Source organism: Carlito syrichta, unplaced genomic scaffold (assembly GCF_000164805.1).
Source record: "Carlito syrichta isolate Samal-C Ts95f unplaced genomic scaffold, Tarsius_syrichta-2.0.1 Scaffold302075, whole genome shotgun sequence".
In the NCBI taxonomy this organism is placed as follows: Eukaryota; Metazoa; Chordata; class Mammalia; order Primates; family Tarsiidae; genus Carlito; species Carlito syrichta.
This window is the reverse complement of record NW_007246171.1, coordinates 375,369-397,542: the sequence shown is the minus strand read 5'-3', so window position 1 is coordinate 397,542 and position 22,174 is coordinate 375,369. Positions and strand designations below refer to the sequence as shown.

General features: G+C 56.2%; 1 protein-coding gene across 1 annotated transcript in view; it reads right to left on the bottom strand.

Annotated features, from left to right (window-relative positions):
- ALK (ALK receptor tyrosine kinase) overlaps positions 1-22,174 on the bottom strand; it is a 430,033-nt gene that overhangs the window by 47,375 nt on the left and 360,484 nt on the right. Inside the window, exons 7-9 of the mRNA XM_008056000.1 lie at positions 19,258-19,389; positions 18,360-18,460; positions 9,561-9,730 (exon numbers count right to left, since the gene is read on the bottom strand). Of these exons, the coding sequence (XP_008054191.1) occupies positions 9,561-9,730; positions 18,360-18,460; positions 19,258-19,389 (403 nt within the window). The remainder of the gene's footprint in view (positions 1-9,560; positions 9,731-18,359; positions 18,461-19,257; positions 19,390-22,174) is intronic.

Sequence of the window (22,174 nt, the reverse complement as noted above, 5' to 3'; positions counted from 1 at the left end):
GGGTCTCTGGCCTCGGTGCGCACTGGCCTTGTCTCCTGCATGGCATCCTGCATCCGGCCAACCTGAGGCCTACAGGGCTCTAAGACAAGCAGACAGGGACACGCACCCAAGTCGCCCACTGTCCAGGGGGACTGAGATGTGTGCACTCGGTACAGGATGAAGAGGAATGAAGAGTTGCATCAGGTTGGGGAGAGTGGGAGGGCTTCACAGAGGAGGTGGCATTTCAGTTGGTTTTGAAGGCAGAGAAGGACTGGAGGATGTGGGCTCAGGAGGAGGCAAAGTTGGCGAGGACGTTTGGAGGCCCTGCCACAAGTTTTGACTCTTGTATCAAAAATGGGCAGCCCCTGCAGGTTTTGAACAGGACGGCGGCAGAACGAGCGACGTCTTGTGATAATTGTGTTGGGATTAGAAAGAGGATCGGGACTGTGTGGGAGGCAGGGAAGGACTGGGTGGTGTGGCGGCCCCTCTGCACGTGTCCTCCATGCCCTCATCGGGCTTCTCTATGGATCTTGGCACGGTCACAGCCACAGTTTCCTCGGGTCTCCACAGGGGACACAGTTCATGGATGAGTTTCTGACTTGAGCCTGTGTTGCCCTGGACAAGCCCGGGTCTGGAACCCCAGCTGGAAGCCAGGCCCTGATGCTGCTGTGAGATGCGAGACCATGCAGGCATTGGGCAGTGCCACTCCGGTAGCAAGAGGGTAGGCACTGGGCTATGCAGAGGGCGGGCAGAAGGGATGTGTGCCCTGGAAGCATCTGGAAGCATCCAGAAGGCACAGATGCCTTTTTTCTCCCAGTCAGTGTCTCCTCATCTGCCAGTCACAGGCCAAGGACAGGCCAGGTATGATTTCCAGCCAAGTTGGGTCAGGGTGTATCTTCCTGGAGGCCTGTGCCCAGGCACGTGAATGACACGTGTGCACTCGCATGATGTGGGGGAGGGGACAGCATCCCTGATGTCCTCCAAGGGCCCTTCAGGGAAGCCGCCAGTCTCCCTTCCGCTCTGCCTTCCTCCCTTGTTCTTGAGAGATTATAGTTTTGGGAGCCTCTGCCCGTCGCCAGCCTCTTCGCATGGATGGAGTGGCGCAGGTGGGTGGCACGGCTTCTCAGTAGACAAGATTCTAATGTGCTGCCAGGTGACTGCAGCTGCCAGTGAAGGGCGTTGTGGTGACACAGAGGTTTACACATAGCTTGAGTCAGGAACACACATAACAATCAGGGAGACACGTCGGATGCTGATACGAGAACATGCAATGCTGCCACATCCACCAGGGCCACACCGCCAACCTGTCCCAAGGCTGAAGGCCTCGCAGGTGGCAGGGAGGAGATGGGAGATGGGGGGGTCGAGGGCAGGGAGAAGCAGAGGCATCTGGGGCTGGGGGCTGGGTGGTGATGGTCGGGGAGGGCACCAAAGGACCCAGAGGACTTTCTTTTCTGTGGGAGCTGGCGGAGAGACAGGGGGAACAGGGTTGTCCCGATGCAGAGATCTCCACCTTGAATCATGCCTGGTGTGTGTCTTCGCCTGACCCTGTATATACCTGGTGGAATATTCTAGGATGAGGGAAAGTTCTGGCATATACCTGGTGGCATATTCTTGATCATTCTGGTATGTACTCTTTCTCAAGAGTGAAATCCCCGCCCCTGAGACAACTTGCCAAGGCTGCAGGGTCAGATGGTTCTAGTGACCATGGTGGCTCCTCCTCTGGCTGCCCCAAAGCCCCAGCTCTGACAGGAAGGGACACTGAGTCCCTAAGGCCAGGGGCACCTTCCCAGTCCTCGTGGGTGGCCTGGTTTAGTTGGAGGGAAGAATTTGTGCCTGGGTCCTCTGTGTTTGCTGGTGTCATGTCAGGCCATGCCCGGAGCCTCCTCTTTCCGTGTCCTTAGCCAGTGAGGTTTTCTCCTGCCCCTAGGAGCCTGCACCTGCTCAGCTCTCTCTGAGTCTCCACGGAAGCTGCTATGGCTTGCAGGGGACTTGGAGGGGGCTTAGAACCTCCAAGGTGCCATTTTGGTTTAAAAAAATCAATGCAGCACGGGTATTTTCACAGTGGAGGCCTTTCTGTATCAGGAGAGGGTCTCATTTATTGTCCTGCTTCACATAATCTTTTTATTAGAAGCCAGTGTTTCTTCAACCAGCAGAGGAAGTATGTCTCTCCCCTCTGCCTTCTGAGCACCTACCATGCACCAGACACCAGTGCCTGCAGCCGGGAGCTTGGCATGTGTCAGGTGTGGAACTTGCTCTCCAGGAGTCTGAAGATTAACATCACTCATTGTTCATTGACCAGGAGAACATTGAAGTTCCTTTGAGTTCTCTACATTAGCCAGAAGAACATGACATCTGGACGACAAGAGAGAAGAAGCCAAGAAAGACTTTGAGAGGCTGACTGTCTCGGAGCAGGGCAGCAGAGTGGGGGGTACCGGTGGGGGCTGTGTCAAAGTGTGGGTGCAGCCAGCCAGGCAGTGGAAACCCAGGCATGGGACCCAGGGAGACATGGATATGTGAGCGGCGTCTGTGAGATGTTGAGGCTGGAGGCATGAGTATCCTGAGTTTCCTGGGGACAGCTGGATGGAACTGGATTTTTCTGTGCTTTAAGCATCCGAAGCCCCATCATCCACCAAATTCCCGACTTTGTGTCCAGGGCGAGAAGAACTGAGAACATAGGGCTACATTTTCAGATATTAAGAATTCTGGAAAAACACGCATCTGTGGACGAGTGAGCCATGCGGTGGTTCCCAAGAAAATCTCAAGCAGATTTGAACATCCTGCCATGTGAAAAAGGTTCACTTCATGCCGTCTGAGCAATGGCTTCTTCATCCGGGCTCATGGTCGGATCTGCCTCCCGGCTCTGCATTCTTGATTGTGGGAACGTAGCCATCAAAAGCAACAACTTGCCCAAACGCCACAGCAAATTTGTGTTGGAAGCAGGATTTAAAAGCCGGAATGGGTCATCTACTCCTTGTTCCAATGATCTGGGATATTTTCTGAGTGAGAAAAGGGCCAGATCCTTCCGGAGTTGTGTTTGATTTGTGTACGTCCGTGCCTGGTTGCACGCCGCGTCTGAGCTGCCAGCCGTGTCTCCCTCTCCATCCAGAAGGGCCCACGCTGCTCACGCCCTGCTTGGAGCAGGCGTCTTGTCCAGGTGCCAGTCTGCTGACAGACTGCCCCGGAGGCCTCATCTGCTACCCTGCCAGCCCCTGGGACTGGAAGACCCTGGCTGTCCGGTGCCCTCTGGAAGGCAGCAGGGAGGGGGCTCCTTTTTCCTTCTCACTGAACCTCCACATCCCCATGCTCTGGGCTCCTGTCTGGCAGCTGGTCTCTGTGTTCAAGAACTTGTCACTGGCCAAAGTCCAGAACACCAGCCCCTCCCCAGCACACCCTCTCCACAGAGATGGCTCGGGATTCTCCAGCACAGACTGGTTGGCTGTTCTTGAACCCACAGAAAACACCCCTGTCTCGAAGCCTCTGCTACCCTGAGGGCCTTCTCTGGAGTGCTCTGTCCTGTCTGATTCCCTAAGGCCTGATGTTCCTAAAGAACCAGCTTATCACCAGCCCACTTCTCCCTCCACGAGGTTCCCTGACTGCTCTGGTGCCTGGAGGCTGCTGGCCTGGGAATTCTGAGCATCTGAATCCTGGGCACAGCTGTGGTCTCTCGGACCCCGTGCCGTGCTCAGGCATCGCTGTTCTCTCAGTGCCCATGTCCTGTGTCCTCCTCAGGATGGAAAAGGGCCAACCTCAGCACCAACTCCATGGTAGAATTACCTGTATCCGCCCTGGTGGTGATTGACTTTATTCTCAGGGAAAGGGCGACTCATTAGATGGACAGTAGGACTTTGCATCTTCCTCGGAGGCCCTTGCGAGACAGGGCATGGGTACGCTTGCCAATGGAAGATTCCTGTCAGAACCCACCCCCCAGTTGTGGGGTAGAAGCCTGAGGTGCCGGATAGCCCAAGGTGAGCCAGGGTGGCAGCTTGGAAAGGTGCTGGGGGCAGGGGGCACCATGGCCTAGAGGGACAGGAAGGGTCCTCTGGGGCTGAGAACAGGAAACCAGGAGGGTGGGGGTGTGGTAGGTGTGGTCCTCAGTGGGAGGTGGGGAGAATGATGGGCCTCAGGGACTGGAGGAAGCAGAGGAGAAACAGTAAACGAACTCAAAACCCACAAGAGGCGTGGTCTGAACATAATCCAGAGCTGAATCTTCCATTAGTCGCAGTGGTGACCCCTTCCCTGTCTCCTGCCACCTGCCAGACCCTGCAGGAAGTGCCATTTCCTCGGGGCACCCGGGGAGGCCATAAGCCTAGGGTTAAAGGGAATGAGCGACTTCAGAGCCTTAGACTCTCCCTATGACAAAGGGAGATCTCATGATGAGATCTCCCCCTGGATGAAATGAGATCACACACGTTCAGTACCTGTCGCAAGCACAGGCAGACGTGCTCAACAAATGCTAGCTCTGATCCTCGGCATTTAAACCTTGCAAAAAGGCGAGTTAAACACAAGTTTTTCCAGGGCATGTTGTGTCTAGACCCTCAAACTGAGGCTCCCTGGCATTCTCTGGAAGGCCAGTCTCTGGAATCGACCACTTCCCTACACAGATCAGAATAAGAAATGAAAATGCTCCAGTGTCTTTCTCGTCGCAGAAAGAGGTAGCACAAAGGAGCGTGTGGGTGGCGGCAGCACCCACAGAAAAGGGGGGTTCTGCAGATGATGAAAATGGAACAGGAGAAACATCTTGGTTCTAGGCAGATTCTAAATATGGGAGGACATAACTCTTGGTTGAAGACATCTGTCTGAAAGAGGCATTTGTGAAACATTGCACTTGTTGCCCGGGACAAAGGATGCAAAAAGAATGTAAATATCCCCACAGGGAGTGTTGGTTCTTGTTAGACTGGGTACATGGCGCTCCGCTAAAAGCCTCGGTAATGAAAGTGTGGGGACACGGGTGACGCGGGTGTGATAAGTTATGCACTTTGTATCTGATGGTGCGGTTGCAGTGATTTGTGGGACGTGATTTGATCGTGGCCATGATGAGTTGAACATCTACTCTGCAGGCCTGTCGAGCTCAGGATGGTGTGTGAACACTGTTTAATTCCCCGAGGTGGACGATTATCCAGAGGAAGGCCAGGGGTCTGTCCCGGCCAGAGACTGCCATCAGAAGAAGGGGGACGACTTGCCTTTCTTCTGTTCTGAGAAAAGGTAGGATCAGTTCTTGCAGAAAGAACAGTGGCTGACGGAGAGGTGGGCTGAGGAGGCGGGACAGAACGAGGGAAGGTCACTAGACAGGGCTGTGAAGTCAGGAGATAATGGGTAGGCCTACACCCTGCCGCTGTTCCCATCGGTACCATCTGGTAAAATCCTCTGGAAAGCAGCCATTGTATTCCAGGATGCTGTAACCGGTCAGAGCAAGGGGGCTTTGCTGGGGAGATGTTTTCTGTTGTTCCTTATGGTATGGCTGTGCAGTTCACGTAATTTCGTCATGATGACGGACTAGAATGTGACTTCTGTCACTTGGCCTGTTTGTCAGTGGACAGAGGAAATATCACGGCGAGGATTGCCACCTCCGCAGTGTCCGTGTGTCGGCCTCTGGCAGTCACTGACTCCCATGGATGGCCACGGCTGGCGAGACCTCTTTTCCCTGCAGCATGTGGCCCCAGCTCCCTCTCCTCACGAGGGCCAGGGCACGCCATTAGGATCAAAGTCTTTCTTCCAGAGCGATTCAGACAGGACGGCGACAAAGAAAGTGCAGGTACCCGGCGAGTCCCTGAAGAGGATTCCTTGTCACAGGGTCACACAGGCTGCTTTGCTTCATCTGACGGGACGCAGTTACGGTTCTGATGTACAGGATGCTTTGTAGGAGTGTGTCTTACAAAGCGATTGTGCCTGTTCCGTGAGAGGTAGGATGGAGGGAAGAGGAAGGAGAGCCGGAGCCCACAGGTGGATTCTCAGGTCATTGGGCTGGGAGTTGGGAACTTGCTCGGGGCCTCTCAGTCTGCCACCCTGCAGGGCGTGTCTACTGGGTGTGCTGTGTTAGGTGTGGTGCTCAGGGTGGGTGGGGGCAGGTGGGCAGGACACATATAGGACAGAAAGAATCCCTGCCCTGTGAGTGTGTGTTTTCAGCTATTAAAGACAGAGGGTGGAGAGTAACAAGTTTTGACAGGGCTGTTCCAAGAGCCGTGAGATCACGTCGTAGGTAGGTACGTAGGCTGGGCACCTAGGAAGTCTTTTCACAGGAGGAGAGTGGTGTGTGGAGAGGTGGGCGGTGGGGAAGCCCGGATGAGGGGGTGGCAGATGCACATGCCCAGGTGAGACCCCAGCACGGTGCCAGGGAGTGGGGCACAGGTGTGGTGGGAGAACAGCACGAGGAGGAGCTGGCGGGGTCAGGGCTGGCGGGACTCCACCGCCTGAACACAGGTCTTATTCAGGAGTTTGAAAGGCACCCTGCAAACCGCAAGAAACATGGCAGTATTCCCAAAACAGGAAATTGGTCAGACTCAAGCTTACAAGGTTGATTCCTGTGACACCCAGGGGCTGTGACCGTGTCAAGAGTCTGGGAGCGCTTAGGGCCTCTCTAAACCCTGATAAAGTTGCTTAAAAAACTGCGTCGTTGATCCAGGTATGGTGGCTCACGGCTGCAATCCCAGCACTTTGGGAGGCTGAGGCGAGAGGATTGCCTGAGTCCAGGGGTTTGAGACCAGTCTGGGCAACCTGATGAGACCTCGTTTCTAAAACAAAAAAATTAGCCAGGTGTGGTGGTGCACGCCTGTGCTTCCAGCTACTTGGAAGGCTGAGGCGGGAACACCACCTGAGCCCAGCAGATAGAGGCTGCAGTGGCCGTGTGTATGCCACCACACTCCAGCCTGGGTGACAGAGTGGACTCCTACTCAAAAAATAAAAAAGTAAATAAATAAAAAACTGCGTCATGCGTGGAGGTTGGCAGCCTGGGCGCAGAGGTGACTCGGGACAGCCTAGGGGATCATAGTTCTGCAACCTCCAGGGCCAGCTATCCACGAGGCCAGTACTGAACAAGGAGTTTCCCGAGGTGGGCAGGTGGGCGGCGATCAGGTCTGAGAAGGGGGGTGGTTTTCCTTTGCCTTTTATCCACCCCATCTTTCTCTTCCCTTAGGTATTCCTTCCTCTGCCTTTTCTTTCCTCCCATTTTCACTTTCTGGCTCCCTTTCCTCCCTGAAGGAGGGAGGAGTGAGCCTCTGGCCCCTCCCCGTCAGGACTTCCTTAAGGAGGCCACAGAGCGCTGAGACTGACACTTTCTAAGAAGCCCACTTGCATCTCAGAGTTGCACGACTAGCAGCTCTTGCTGACTTGGCCATCTGAGACTCCTCTGAGGCATCAGGTGGGGAGATGTGGTCATGGTCATGTTACAGTGATTGTGCGCAGGTACCACCCATCAGGCTTTGTGTGGGCCAGGCCGGACCATACACCTGGCCTTCCCAGACCTCCGAGGAGACTGTTATCTCTGTTTTGCAGAACATGGCCTGACTTGAAGAGCAGTGGTGGTGACTTGTGCTGCTCATTCAGTAACTTGTTGCTGAGGCCACATGACAGAGGGTGAGGACGGATGTTGCGGGAGGTCAAGTCCAGCGAGTATCTGCTCTGTGTGGACTCTCTCGATGGTCATTTCATGTAGTCTTATATAGTCCCGTGACATTGTACCACCCTTATGTCACTTTATTGATGAGGACTGGTGGCTCAGAGGGGTTGAGTGGCTGGCTGAGATCACACAGCTAATAGGTGGCTGAGCCAGGTTTTGAGCCCTGCACTCCCTGGTTCCACAGGCCGGGCTCTCTCATCTGGAGGCTTCTTCAGTCCTTCAGGCCAGGCATGCCAATCGGCTGCTTTAATTTCAGCAAGTGCACACGGCCATGCCGCATTCCCCCAGAGCTCTGCCTGCCTCTGGGCCTTGTGCTCCCTGCATCCTCTCTAGCTTTGGGGGTGACTTCTGGCATGGGGGTGTCGCAGCATGCAGGCCCCCCATAGGTGGAAGCACGCTTGTGCTCTGTAGTGCACATGACCATGCTGAGCTGGCTCTTGTCCGAGTCCCTGATGGGCAGTTTGGTCTCAATATCAATGTCGGAAATGTCAGTCCTGTAAACAGCTTCTCATTTGAGGAGGGAGGATGAGGACATGTCTCCTCCCAGGGAGACTCTGGAGGAGGGGTGTGGTCAACACCTTCCTTGCCTTGGACCCTGAGCAGTGATGGAGAGAAGGACTTGCTGCACTGAGGACATGCCTTTGACCCATCTGAATTAGCGTCACCCTCCCAGGAGGAGGGGCTCTACACCGCTCATGTCCTCCACCCCTGCGCACCCCACAACCCTGGGGCGAAAGGCTCATCTGTGGTGGCAGTACCCACACCTCCCCTTCCTCAACTCCAATGAACCCCCGTCCCGGGGTTGCTGAGCCTCGGAGTGTCCACGGGCTTTGATCTGAACCCCAAACGCCCAGGAGTGGCCGCAGGTGCTGGGTGAGGGTCACGTCCTCCTCCCTCCACGGTACAGACGTGGTTACAAGTCTTGGGAAGGGCAGGCTCTGTGAGGTTTGGGCGAGGAATCTGGAACCAGATCGAAACACCCAAGGTCATGCTCCAGTGGCGTCAGCCTCCACCCAAGCCTGCCACTGTGTTCTCAGAGGCGAGCAGGCAGGGCTGTCATCTGAGAGGTGTCAGGGTGGCAGGGTCTGACATCTAGCCATGAGAGACGGCTTTCCCTTCAGATCTGCCCCCTCATAGACAAGCCCCTCATCCCTCTTGGGACCGACAAGCACCCACTGCGAGGGCGAGAATGACCTGCAGTGTCCCTGGGAGCCCGGTCCGGTGGTCTTTGCTCCGGCATGACCCGTTCCTGGCCGCCTGCAGGTGGCAAAGCAGTGCCATCCCATCTCGGGAGGGAAGGGGCAGGAAAGCTCTGCAGTCCCTGGTCCACTGCAGAGTCACGCAGAGACACAGTCGGAGAGGCTGACTCTCTCAGTCGAATGGCGATGATGTGACAGGACACACTCCATTGCTGAAAAATCTGTCACACACCACCATCAACCTGCCTGGGGACCTGACCTCAGAGCACTGGACTCAGAGTCCAGCCTGCTGGCCTTCACCTCTTGACTCTCAGGGTCTCCCCTTGTGGCAGGACAGGAGGGGGAAGGAGGGGAGGGTAGGGCCTGTCCCACCTGCCTTGTGGGTTTTGTTGTTCATAATGAAAAATGAAATGTCAAGTGGGAAGGTGAAATCCACCGAGTGAGAGGAGGCTGCACAAGCCCAGCTGCCTCCCAGAGGGGCAATGCGACTGTCTAGCCGTATTCCTGCCACAGGTGCCAGAGGCCGCTGCCAGAGGCTGCAGGTGCGAAGGACATATGTGAGCTGCACCACACCCCTGGAGGAACTTGTGCTCCCGGGACCCATGGAGGGTGTGTGTGTGCACGCGTATGCGTGTGTGCATGTGCATGTGTGTGTGGTCCCACACATCGAGCGTGTATTGGGTGAATAAATGGTGTGGGGGAGGGAGAACATGGCCACTGCTGCGTTTTGGCCACCGCAAAAGAGGGAGTGGAGGAAGGGTGAGGCCCACCTGTCGGACACGTCGAGGAGGGGCAGCACCGTCCACTGCCACAGGCCCAGGCCCTCGCTGGCGCCCACGTGCCAGACCGTCCTGTCGTGCGCCCGCCCGGTCCTGTTCTCCACCAACACCAAGGACACGTTTCCCCTCAGGACTCCACGGACGAGCCAGGACATCCGGAGCTGGAGGGAGAGGAGAGCGGAGATGGGTGTCATTGTGGGAAGGAGCCTGGTCCCCTGCCTGCGAGTCTCAGTGGAGCTGGGAGGGTCTTGCTGGAGGCTCACCGAGGCCGGCTGGTGGGAGGGGCCTGCTGCCCACGGCCTGTCCCCCACTGTGGCTTTCGGCAAGGGCCAGGAGCCAGGCGGGATGGTGCTGGGCAGCTGGAGCTTCCACAGGTCAATGCCATCCTCCGCAAGTTCGCACAGTTCTGCCTCTGGGGCAGTTCAAGGTCAGTGGGGTGTCACACGAGCTTCCTAGGGATCGCCAAAGGTTCTCGTATGCCCTTGGGTGAGTGTTTTGTGACCCGGTTTCTCTCAGTGATGTAGGTGTCATGGATGTTTATTCCTTCCCCAAAGACTCTAGTGATCTTGTTTGAATGGCTTCATGTCACGTCATGACAGCCAACAGGGGATCCGATGACTTGATCCTTCTGGCTGTAGGTAGGCCTTCAAAAAAATCTACATATGGTTGTCTTTCAGAATGAGGAGGCCCATCTTGCCAAAAAACAAACAAACAAAAAAAACGACGATCATGTTTTTTCATTGTGTCTTACTTAAGAGTTTCTGTGGCGTCATTCCCTGGACATTTGAAAGGGAATTGTAGCTAACCATCTCTCCAAGGAAGTTTAAACACGGTCATGTCCAGAGCTGGGCGCACAGCAAACAAGGCCTTGGTCTTTGTGTTGCAAATGGCAGGGGTTGGGTACTTGATAGACACAATCTGTGGACTGCATTTGAAATCTACAGCAACTACATCATCCCATGGCCCAAATACACCTGTTTAGATCCTCAAATACAAAATGCCTATTGTAGAAAGAGGACAAACAGGTTGCCGGCAAGCTGGCATTTCATCTGCGATGGTGCCCCTTCAACTGATGCCGGTTGTGTGAACACCTGCTCCTCTGTAAGTTGGCACTCTTAGCCTCCAGTCTCTGCCTCACGGAGTCCTCACAATCAGATTAAAGAGGTTAAGTGACAGGAGGCATTCCGCTCACACCACTTCTGTGTCCCGCGTCAGGGCAGCCAACGTGCGTCTCCATCCAACATGCCGCCCTCCCAGGGAAGGACCATCCGTAATGCGCGTCTCCGTCAGGATCTCCCAGGAAAGCTGAATGAACCTGCTCATTTTCCTCCAGGCCCCACTCCCCTTGCACCATCTGGACAGGAATCGTGAACCCCACCCCTGCTGACTCCACACCCTCTCAGCTTGCCACCTGCGCCAGCAATACCCGGCTGGGATCAAGCCCGACACCATGCACCCTCCCTCTTTCTCCTTACGGCAGAGCTTTGCTGCTTGGATGTCTGTGAGTCCCGATGTCAAGGAGTCCCTGCCCTCTTTGACTCAGGGCCTGGTGGGTTCACGGCACCTCCTCCTCCTCCATGGCTTTCCACTGCTGGTGTGTGGACACACGAGTAGAGACGCTGATGCTGCCACCTCCTTGTCCCCAGCTCCCGACCCACTGATGTGATTCCCACTTTACCGAGAAAGACCGGCTGTATCAGGCGCAACCTCTCTCCTGGCAGCCGGTGTCCGCGTCTCTTGTGCCTCTCCTTTGCGCCTTCTTCTTGCCTCCCACCCTCCCGCCCCTCGTCCCACCTGGTCAGTTATGGGTTCGCCTTTCTCTAGTGCCTCAGGGTCTCTCTGGCTCCTGGCTCCTCATCTGCGAGGTCAGGTTTCACCCATTCTGGAAACCCCTCCTTGGTTGATGCTCCTGGCTTGTCAGGTTAGCTGCCAGCAGGAGCTCCACCAGAGGTCCCCTCCTTCCCGGCGTGGCCAGCAGGGCGCCTGCCGCCCCACCACTGCATTGCCTAGCCTCTCCATCCCTCCATGATGCCTTCCAACTCATCTCCTCCTTGTGCTGACAAGATGGCGTCACATGTCCTTCAGAGCTCACACGCTGACCTCTCCATAGCCCCTAAATTAGTGCCTCCCCGCCCCCACGCTTTCTCCCTTCTGAATCCTCTTGGCTGTCTCTGTCGCATCTTCTTGTCTGTCCCTGCCATCCTTGACTCGGGGCTCAGCAGCCTTCAGTGGTTCCCTCTTCCCTGTCAAAGATCAAGGCACTTGCACTCCCCCTCTGTAATCCAAGGACATCGACTGTTTAGTCATTCAGCGAATGTTTATTGAGGACACACTGGGTCAATGTGTCCTCCATTCTAGACTGGTCTGAGACTCTAAGAATCAGAGAGATCTGGATGAAAGCCTGTCCTTGCTATGTGGTCCAAAGCTTGGCTGACTATGCTTCAGGATGAGGGTGGTCTCTCTTTCTGACAGTGGTCATTAGCTGAGACAATACAGAGTGTGGCAGAATGTTAAGAAGGTGCCAGAGCTCCGGGCGGCATTTCAGGGGGATGTGTGGCTGCACAAATCAGGGTCCTTCCTGGGACCCCTCCTTGAGGGAGAAGTTCATGTTCTCACTCTCAGACAGCTGCTGCACACCTGGCCTGTGCCGCCCATGCCACTCACACCCAGGATGGCTGTGGCAGTGGAGGGCTCCGTGGTCTTTGGCACACAGGGGACTTGCAGGACGGTGATGCACTTACAGGTGCAGAGGACGGTTGTCATCGGAGATGGAGGTGGGGCCCGAATCTTCTCCTCATGTGGTGAGTCTTGAGAAAAAGTCATTTGGAAATGACCTCATGAGAGAGCAGCCTCATTGCGGTCTCCTCTCGCTTCCCCTGGATGCAAGGTGATGGGCGCTCACTGCCCAGTGGGGGACTTCTGAACTCAGACACAGCATCGGGATCGGGGTGACTCATGGGGCAGAGGAAGGGTGACAGTGGAAGACACTGTGGGAGGGGGCGTGAGCCCATAAGGCGGAAGGCCTCAGCAGTGGGCTGGAGCACCAATCCTGGGCTCCCTAACTTGGCGGGACCCAAAGCTGCATCCTTGACTCACTTCAGATGTCAGCATCACCCAGTGGGAGCCAGAGGGGCTTTGTGCTTCCTGCTGGGCCCCACACAAGGTCCTCCTGGGCAGAGAGCGGACAGCCCAGATGGAGGCCAGTACCTGCTCAGGGTCCTGATCCCGGCCCCCAGTGTGAAAGAGGCGTGTGCAGAGGGCAGCGAGTGTGGGGCAGCCCCAGGCCCCACTGATGCCAGGAGCTGATGTCCCTTCTCCTGAGATGGGAGCAGAATCGTCAGCATGGCCTGGGAACGGGTACCCACAGGGCCTCTGCCTGAGAGGTATACTGGTCCCCAAATACCTGCAGAGGTGTCTTGGCGCAGTGAGGCAGAGATGACGTGGTCTGGGCCCAGTGGTTTACCAACAGGGTTTCTAACACCTCCACAAAGTGTCAGCATGGGGGGCACAGGGGCAGAGGCTGGTCCCGGGTAGGCCCCGGTAGAGACTGGCTTGTTCTTCCTTGGCCAGTTGTTAGCCGCAGCCTGGGGGTGAGTGGGTGAGGAGAAGGATGAGGACAGCACCCTTTTACCTCAATGGACCCATGGTTCATGTGGGAAGTGGACTGGATCCAGGGAATAATGGCCTTATCAGAGTCAAACCCACAGGGCCTCTTGGAATGGCTTCCTCTGCCTGGTTTGCTAAAATGAGTTAGACCACCTGGGGCCAGGAATGCACCCACATGAACACATGCCACTTGGTCCCTTAGGTGAGCAGCGGGTCCCCTTGGTCACTCAGGAATTAGACATGGTGACTAGTCAGAGCTGATGGAGGGACGAGCAGAGAACAAGGCTGTTACATGAGGCCGTTCCTGCCCACAGAGGTGAGGGTCTATGGTGGGGGAGTCGGGAGCTCTGAGTTAAGTGTCAGGCCTGATGACTTTTAAAAGTATCTTATTTTGATTCTTGGAGAGATGGGTTCTCTGTCGCCCAGGCTGGTCTCAAGTGATCCTCTGTCCTTGGTCTCCCAAAGAGCTGGGACTACAGGGTAAACTGCCACACACAGTCGGAGCCGGAAGTGCTGATGCTTTTGGGGCTTGCATCAACCCCCCTAAGCAGAGAAGTTTCCGTCTGTCCCTGGCAGGCCCATGGCAGGAAGAGCATGAGGCTGAGGCCCGGATCTGGTTTGGTCTTGATTGGTATTTCCTGGCTGTGCATCTTGGGGGCGTTTCTCTCCTGCCCCGCCACGATGGTCTCTCTTGCCCAAGATGTCACAGATGGTGCTCTGCGAAGTGAGCCGAGTCCAACCTTCCACTCATGGCCTTGGCCCCGCTCTTGTCGAGGGTGTGGTGGGGGGGTCATGCAGGGGGTCGCTCTGCTTCCCTGTCCCCCTGTGCCAAGCTGCTGGCAACGATGACCGTGGCTCTCTGTCTCTCTCTGGGCTTTCCACAGTAGTATTTGCCCTCAAGTTTAATACACTTTGGAAACCCAGCAGTCAGAAAAGTCCCTCTCTTTTTCCCACCCCGAGTCTCGTTTGTGTGCAGCTGAGGTGGGCGCTGGAATAGGCCCAGTCAGCACAGCTGCTTCAGCAGTGGCGGGAGGGGCCGCGCCTGGGAGTCCCACAAACCCAGCAGAGAGCAGCCCTCAGGCCTTCCTCCGTGGGGCTTTGAGCAGGCTGCAATACACCGCTGGAGACCATGCCAGGGGCCAGCCTCCACCCGCGTCCCTCTGGGCTACCCTTGCTGGTTTCTAGGACACAGATTGCTACTCTCCTTCCTCCCAGTCCACGTAGACACAGAGGGCCCACCGGGTGTCACAGCCCAGGGCTCACCAGGGGTGATTCTTTTGATCACTAGGGCTGGTGTCAGGGGCAGGAAGACCTACTGTGTCCCAGGATCCCAGTGTGTATATGTGTGAGTGTGTGCATGCGTGTCTGCGTGCATGTGCCTGCACATGTATGCATGTGTGCATGAATGAGTATGTATGTGTTCATGCATGTGCATGCATGCGTGGGTGTGTGTGCATGAATGTGCATGTCTTCATGCATGCATGTGTTGTGTGTGAGTATGTATGTGCATGTGCGTGCATGTGTGTGCATGTGCTTACACTCTGGCTGCAGCTCTGGCCAGGTAAGACAACCAGAAGAAGGGACCTGACCACCACAAACAGGGGGCCCAACCTACCTCCAGGCCCTGAACTCTGCAGCTCCCAGAAGGAGAACTGCCCCACATCTGAGGGAAAGGGGGTGAGGAAAGCCCACATCCCACAGGCCTCGTTCTGGCCTGAGAACACGACTTAGATTATTCTAGTCACAGGCAGGCTATTCAAATAAAATGGAACTCCAGCCCCATAGAACTTCTTGAGCTGCTCAAGCTGATGCGTGGAGATGCCATGCCTGGTTCTTATTACCAGCTGCAGACACCTCCATGGGGTCGCGGACCACGATGGGCTGGGCCTGGCAGCACCCAAGGGCCACATGGGCCCCTTCCTGCTGGCAACGCTCATTATTTGACTAGAGCTCAGCAAAACAGAAATAAAGATAAAGTCGACTCAGAATACAGCGTGAGTGGCTCCCCTGTCGGGGGGTGGAGAGAAACTCGGAGCCACAGGCCAGCCTGCTGGCGGCTGGCGGCTGGTGGAGCCTTTACATATTCATGTTTGGTGCACCTGGGCCGAGAGGGTCGCACCTGCAGCCGGGCATTAGGTGGCCATGGTGGCTACAGGGGCTTCTGGAAGCCCCACGGAGCCTTGGCTGTGCTGCCGTCATAGCGGGCTCCGGCCTGGCCTGGTTCATGGGCTCTCCCAGCCCCTCCGTCTCCTCGGTCACCCTCTGCACCCCTGCTCTGATTCCTCTGTCTAAAAGGCTAGTGACGCCACACTGTTGGGCCACAGGTCACGGAGGAGACACCCTGTGTGGGCTCGGGAGGCCTCTTGGTCCCAGCTGGCAATGGCCCTGAAACTCAGTGTGCCTCCACTCACCGAGGGAGGGACTTGAACATGCTAAGCTCCAGGCCTCACTCAGGGACATCTTTCAGCAGGTCCAGGGTGGGACCCATGGACCTGCATTTATCACATTTTCCAGGTGATTGAGTTGGAGAGACATGGACCTACAAGCCGGCTTGCCTCTGGTGCTTGAAGAAAATCCACTGGCGATGCCACCAGTTTCCTGGGAATGCCTTGATGGTGGGGTTTCTTGAGAAGACATTCTGAGATGCACGACCAGATGCCCCGGAACCCAGCAAGGGATCTGCGGCAGCTGCTCGGTCTTGGGCGTTGGCCCTGGAGCTCACTGGGACCTGTACCCCAGCCCTGCCCAGCGTCTGCCTCCCTGCACTCGGGCCCTCAGCCAGTGGAGGTCCCTGGAGGGCAGGTGGGCTCAGAATCCCCAAGTTAGCTGCACGCAGGCTGTGGCAGAGCCACCGACCCTGCTCCCCTGCCCCATGAAAGGCCGGCCTGGAGAAGGAAGTCAAGTCTTGCCTTTGGCATTTAGGGTTCGGATAAAATAAACGTCAGGGCTCACAAACCTGGAAACGCATATTCCTATCTGGTTATTTATATTCCTGATGAAAACATTCCTCCCGCAGTGGGAGCTGGCTGGCCCATCAGCATTAGGCAAACGGTCTGGAAACCGGAGTGGGAACCACTGTGAATGTGACCCTGTATAAATATCAATATTGCGCAGGTGGTATGGACGCAGCTCCCTCCCTCTAGGAGGTCACAGAGCCAGGCCTGGGAAAGGGCAGGAGAACGCGGACACGGCCCAGAGCAAACTCGACTGTGGGAAAAATGAGACAGGCCAGGAAACCAACTGCCTGTCTAAGCTATTGATCAGCTCGGAGGTGATTAGAGGCATGAAGAATTAGCATAATATCATTCTTACCCTGACATTTCTTTTTCTGGAACTCGCCTCATATGAAATCCAGCGAAGAGTGAATGTAAAGGTCAAATGCTTTTAAGGGTCTTCCTGTCCCCCTAGGTGGGCCAGTCATCTGTCCCTCTGTGGATTTTCTCCTAAATGCCTCCCTTTCCAGGTACCTGCTCTCAGGGGCCTGGGACTGCCAGCGATGACGTGTCATGCCACCATCTGCATCAGGTGGCAAATCTCAAATATGATTCCATCTAATGAACCAATTGATGTGTGCCAGATTCCATCCACAGAGACTATAAGGTGACTCCCGGGCACACCACGTCCAGCAAGATAATCCAGAGGAGGGCGAGGAGGATCAGGCCAGGCCAGGCAGCCACCAGTCACACATCACATGGCCCACCTGCTGGCCGGGGTCCTGGGCTTCCTAACCACTCCTATTACCAATAGCATCTACACACCCTTTCCGTTCCTGCTTGTTTTACGGCTGTCAGTTTTTATTCCACAAGACCTCTGCAGGGCTTGATTCTTCCTGTCTTGTTCCTCTGTTGGCCTGAAAGCCACCTCCCCCGGGGTTTCTACTGGCCAAGGAGGGCACGCAGATCTGGTCAAATTCCCAATGTTCACAACTCCATGGGAAGCAATTGCTTGGAAGGCACATGGCTATTCTTGAAACCGAGTCAGGCAGGGAATTCTCCTGTGAGTTTCTGGAGCTTAGTCTGAGTTTTGGCAAAGGACCTCTTCTTCTCCCCTGCTTTCCTTTTTTTTTTTTGAGTCAGACTCTTACTCTGTCACCCAGGCTGTAGTGTAGGGTCATGATCACAGCTACTGTAGCCTCGAGCTACAGGGCTCAGACAATCCTCCTGCCTCAGCCTTCCAAGTTGCTGGAACTACAGGCATACACCACCACGCACAGCTAATTTTTTGATTTACTGTAGAGATGAGGTCTCGCCAAGTTGCCCAAGCTGGCCTCAAACCCCTGGGCTCAAGCAATCCCCTCGCCACCTCCTCCCAAAGTGCTGGGATTGCAGGTGTGAGCCACCGCGCCTGAGTTTGTTCTTCTCTTGAATGTGTACATGGGGCACCAGGTACTGTTGGATAACTGTTGTAGTGCTTTGGGCCAGATGCTCTTCTAAGCCCTTTACACACATCACCTACTTAATCCTCACGTCTTTGGGGTAGGCAATAGTAGTGTGTCCATTTTCCAGGTGGGAAAACTTGAGTCCCTGAGAGGTGAATTAACTGCCAAAACAAATTGTACAATCAGTGGTGGAACCTGACTTGGACTCAGAGTCCAAGAGCTCCCCAGAGTCCCCAAGCTCAGTCACTGTCATGCTGGGGTCTTCTGTACTTGTCTTGACCCCTGGAGAACACGACCATCTGCCAAGGAACATGCCGCCAGCCCTTGCATCCTCACATTCACGAGATCAAGTTCCAGGAGCCACGTGGCCTTGGAGCAACTCACCAAGCGCCACTGAGGTCTGAGTGAAATTTATGTCAATCCAATTTTTGATGCTCTATGGGAATGAAATGTATGATCAGAGCTTGCTGCTTCTGGGAGGGATTCTGGAGGAAGTTGTTCCTAAATCCCTGTTGTGCTCCCTTGGGATGCCCTGGAAGAGCTTTTCTGCGTTTGATTAAGTCAAGGTCCCCCTGCAGATAGCTCGGGGGGTGGAGCATGGGTGTCTGAGGCATGGGGCTCTGCAGATGGGATGCCCCTGTATGGAGGGACATGCTGTGTCTGGGAGATGTCACAAATGGCTCCCCTATCTTCTTCCCCGGGACAGCACCTAGCCCAGCCATCCAGTCACTTCTCAATCTGTTTGGACTCCTCGGGCGGTGACAAGGGACTGGGGGGAGTCAGAGAGCTAAGGGGACTGGACTTGCCTCGCATGGAGAGTTCTTCATCGGAGCAGGAAACGTTGCACTGGTCACCGTGGCACTTTGAGCAGCGGGGCCGTCCGTGGTGCTGAGCTGCAAAGCGTGGCCTGCAGGGGAGGAAAGGGTCACAGATGCATGTTGGCAGCAGCCAGGTGTGGGGTTCATGGACTGGGCAAGGTTTCCATCCAGCCTGGAAGCCTGTTTGGGGACACTGGCTTCTGGCCTACGAGGCCGAGGACGCCCTCTGGTGTGGCCATCAACACCGGGCCACACAAAGGCCTTCGTTTCCAGACTGCCTGTGAGGTCCCAGTGCCGTACTCTGGCAACTAAACTCCCATCTTCCGAGGTTCATGGCCTCCCCATACCCCACTCCACCTGCAGCTACACCAGTGTACTGCCGCCCCACGGCTTCCACGACCAGCAGTCTCTCATGCCCTGTCCAAAGCCCAGGTCATTCTGTGACCCGTGCCCTGCCTGGGAGACTGACTTCTGGTGATTTCTAAGCACGGCTCTGCCCATGAGCCTGGGAGAGTGGGAGCCCCAACCCCACATAGTGGCGGAAGAAACCTCTGGAAGCCTCTGGGACCAAGGAGCTTTTGTAGGTGGCCAGTGCTGTGGACATGGGTGCTGGTGTTACTCGTGACTTCTAGGTGCCCTGAAATCCCCAGCATGACTGATGCCCTTCTGTGTCCCTCAGGACCTCCTTAGGGAGCTGGGACAACAGACGTGCGCCATCACAAAATGAAGAGGGACTTGTGGGGAGCGCCCAGCAAACTTTGGGCAGGCGCTCAGCTTGCCCTGCAAGGAGAGACCCAGCCCTGGGATGGGCCGTGAGTCTCTGTCTGTCTACATGGGCATCAGGATGGGCACCAGGGAGAAGGGAAGGGGGGTGGTGGGTGGGTACCTTGGTGGTCCCGGAGCTGGACGTCCTTCAGGGTCCCAACCTGCCACTGGGGAGCATGGGGTGACAGAGTGTCCTGGGTCCAGCCACAGAAGCCATCCTCAAAACTGCAGTAAAATCCGGCGGGGAGTCTACCTGTGGGCAAGACACAGGGCACATCATTTCAAAATGACTGACGGCAAAATGCAGGATGTCGAGTCCCACAGGCAGGCATGACACAGTGTCCTCAACAGTGACAGCTCCCAGTCACATGCTAGATGTCTGATGACGTGAACTGGCATGAATAGGAGTCTCCAAACCAGAATGCAGCATGGGCCGATCTGCAGAGGACAGTAACAATAACAACTTCACAGCACGGATACAGTGAGTTCAGCTTAACATATGACAAAGCCGAGGCTCAGAAATGTGAAGCACAGTGAGTAAGTAACCCCGCTGGGACCTGAACCCAGATCTTCTGCTTCTCAATCTTGGACTCTTTCTACTGACCCATGGTGAACCTGACCCCAGGAAGAACCAGAAGGACACATCTCTAATGGAGGACACATGACACATGGTGGGGTGCTGGGGGGGCGGGTTTGGGTCCCTCAACTCACCCCTGTCTGCAGATACACATGTTGCTCAAGCTTTCCATCTCCCCATGCCACATGATGTGCTCCAGCCCCTGAGGGGAGGGGAGTGCTGTGTCCCCGAGGGAGGAGGCTGTGGAAAGCCCTGTGGGAGTCCTGACTCTCTCTGCCCCTGCTCGAGTGATGGAAGTAAGCACTTGTTCCCGGGGAACTGCCATGATGCTGGAGGACCCCACCAGCTGGGATACTCCTGTGACCGTGTGGATGGGGCCCCTGCCACCCTTGCCCCTCGGTGAACAGGCACTGCAGATGTTATCTGAAGCCACCGAAATGTGGGGGAGGTGACTGTAGCTGAGCCTGTCCTGACCATGCAGTCCTGGCTTTGCCATTAGCACCTAGGGCACGCGTTCCCCTCCCCACACCAGACTGGTCTCAGGGCCCCTGGAAGAGCCCATTGTCAGCTTTCTAGACGGCCCAGGTCCCTGCTGCCCCAGAGGGAGGACAGGAGGGAGGGAGAGGGCTGGAGGGAGCATGTGTCCGCTGCACCCTGCACGGGGCGCAGGGAAGGTTCTGGAAGCGAGGAGCCCTTCCAGGCGACTCCGCAGTTCTGGTTGCACCAGGTCCAGCTGGGAGAGCCCATGTCCATGGAGGAGGAAGACGCTCTCTGGAGCCCGCTGCCCACCACGTCCCTCCTGTCTCAGCCTCTTTGGTGGCAGCTGACACGAGAGCCCCCACGCTCCCGGCTGTGACAGCACCTTGGTGAATTACGACTCAGCCCAACTCTGCGTTTCACACAGAGGCAGAATCCTAAATTAACAGGCTGTCACGGGCTCAAGCGTCTCTCCTGATCACGTCCCCTGAAGAAATCACTTCTCCCAAACCCTGCATGCTCCTGTGATTAAAGATCCCGTAGCTGAGGGAAACTTTCTGTCTCATTTTTTTATTCCCCCCTCAAGGATCCCATGTCCGTGCCTTCTGAGAGGCCGATAGTGACTGCAAGTGACCTTCTCAGGGAGTGTCCTTCATGAGTGAGCTTTCACGGCCAAAGCCCATGATGGAAGGTCCCGGCAGGCCACGGGCTCCTGGCAGAAGGAATGGGCAGGGACGAGTGGAGGGGGGAGGGGAGATCTGAGCCTCACGACGGGTGTCGAGGTCACAGCAGCACCGGAGTTCCAACTGTGCGCCCTTGTCCAGCCTCTCCATGTCCCCCCGTGTGATCTTCCGCAAGTCATGCCTCCCCTGGGGCCTCGGGTCGAAGAAGAGGTGACACTGGCGTCTGTCTCCCTGGGCCAGCATGAGGGCGAGATGAGGGGGTGGGAGAGCCCTTCAATGGCAGCTGGCGTGGTGTGAGGAGGGCTGGGTGGGTGGCGGCTAATTCATCATTCTCCATGCCTGATCGAGGGAGGAAACAGCCCTCGTCCCGCTGCCTCCCGGAGGCCTGCTGGGGCTGCATGTGCCTCTGTGGGGACAGGAAGGAGGAGGACCTGGCACTCCCCACCTCTGGACTCATCCTTGGCTCCACCTGGCCATGGATCCAGGGAGAGCAAAACACTCAGAAAATCTAGAAAAGTACACGGGAGAAAATAACAACTGCTACACACCCCCCTTCCCACCAGACGCCCAGAGAGAACCGCCACACTTTGGCATATTTCTTCCAGTACTTTCCCCACGACTCTTCATTTTCAGGAAGACATAGAGCACGTATTGATCCAAACATTAGCGGAGTTGTCGCGGAGAGGAAAGGCCTGGCATACACGTGGCCGTGCCAACCGCTACACACAGGCCCTGTCTCCATCACCTACCAATGCGTCTCTCGTAGGGGACTTGGTGTCACGATGGCTGGGAACAGAACTATGTTTCCTTTTGACTGATTGAAAAATGGCGTGGGGAGGAGAAGGCAGGCAAGCCCACAGGACGGTCCACAGACAAGCTATGAGACCATGGAAACACGCAGTGGGAGGGTGAGCAGATCCTCGTCACTGCCAACTCTCAGGGTGGTGTGTCCAGCCAGAAGCCACTCCTGGGGGGGCAGTGGGGTAGGTGGGGTCAGAGCAGGACTGGTGGATTAGGGGAAGCACCGCCGAGGCCTGCTGCTGAGCCAAAGGTACCCAAAGGGCTGGCCCACACGTGGACTTCCCCTGGCCCAGCCTTCCCTCTTCCCCCACCCAGGCACCTGCTCAGTGGGGGCGTGTCGCGGGACTAAGCAAAGTGGGAGTGACTCGGCCCTCCAGCTCTCTTCCACTTAGGTGTGGCCTGGTCCGCTGCGTCCAGGTCACCTGGGAGCCTCTGTGCCAGCCTGCTGACTCAAAGCCCGAGGCTCAGCACCCCTCCTGGGACCCCGGGCACCCTGGCGC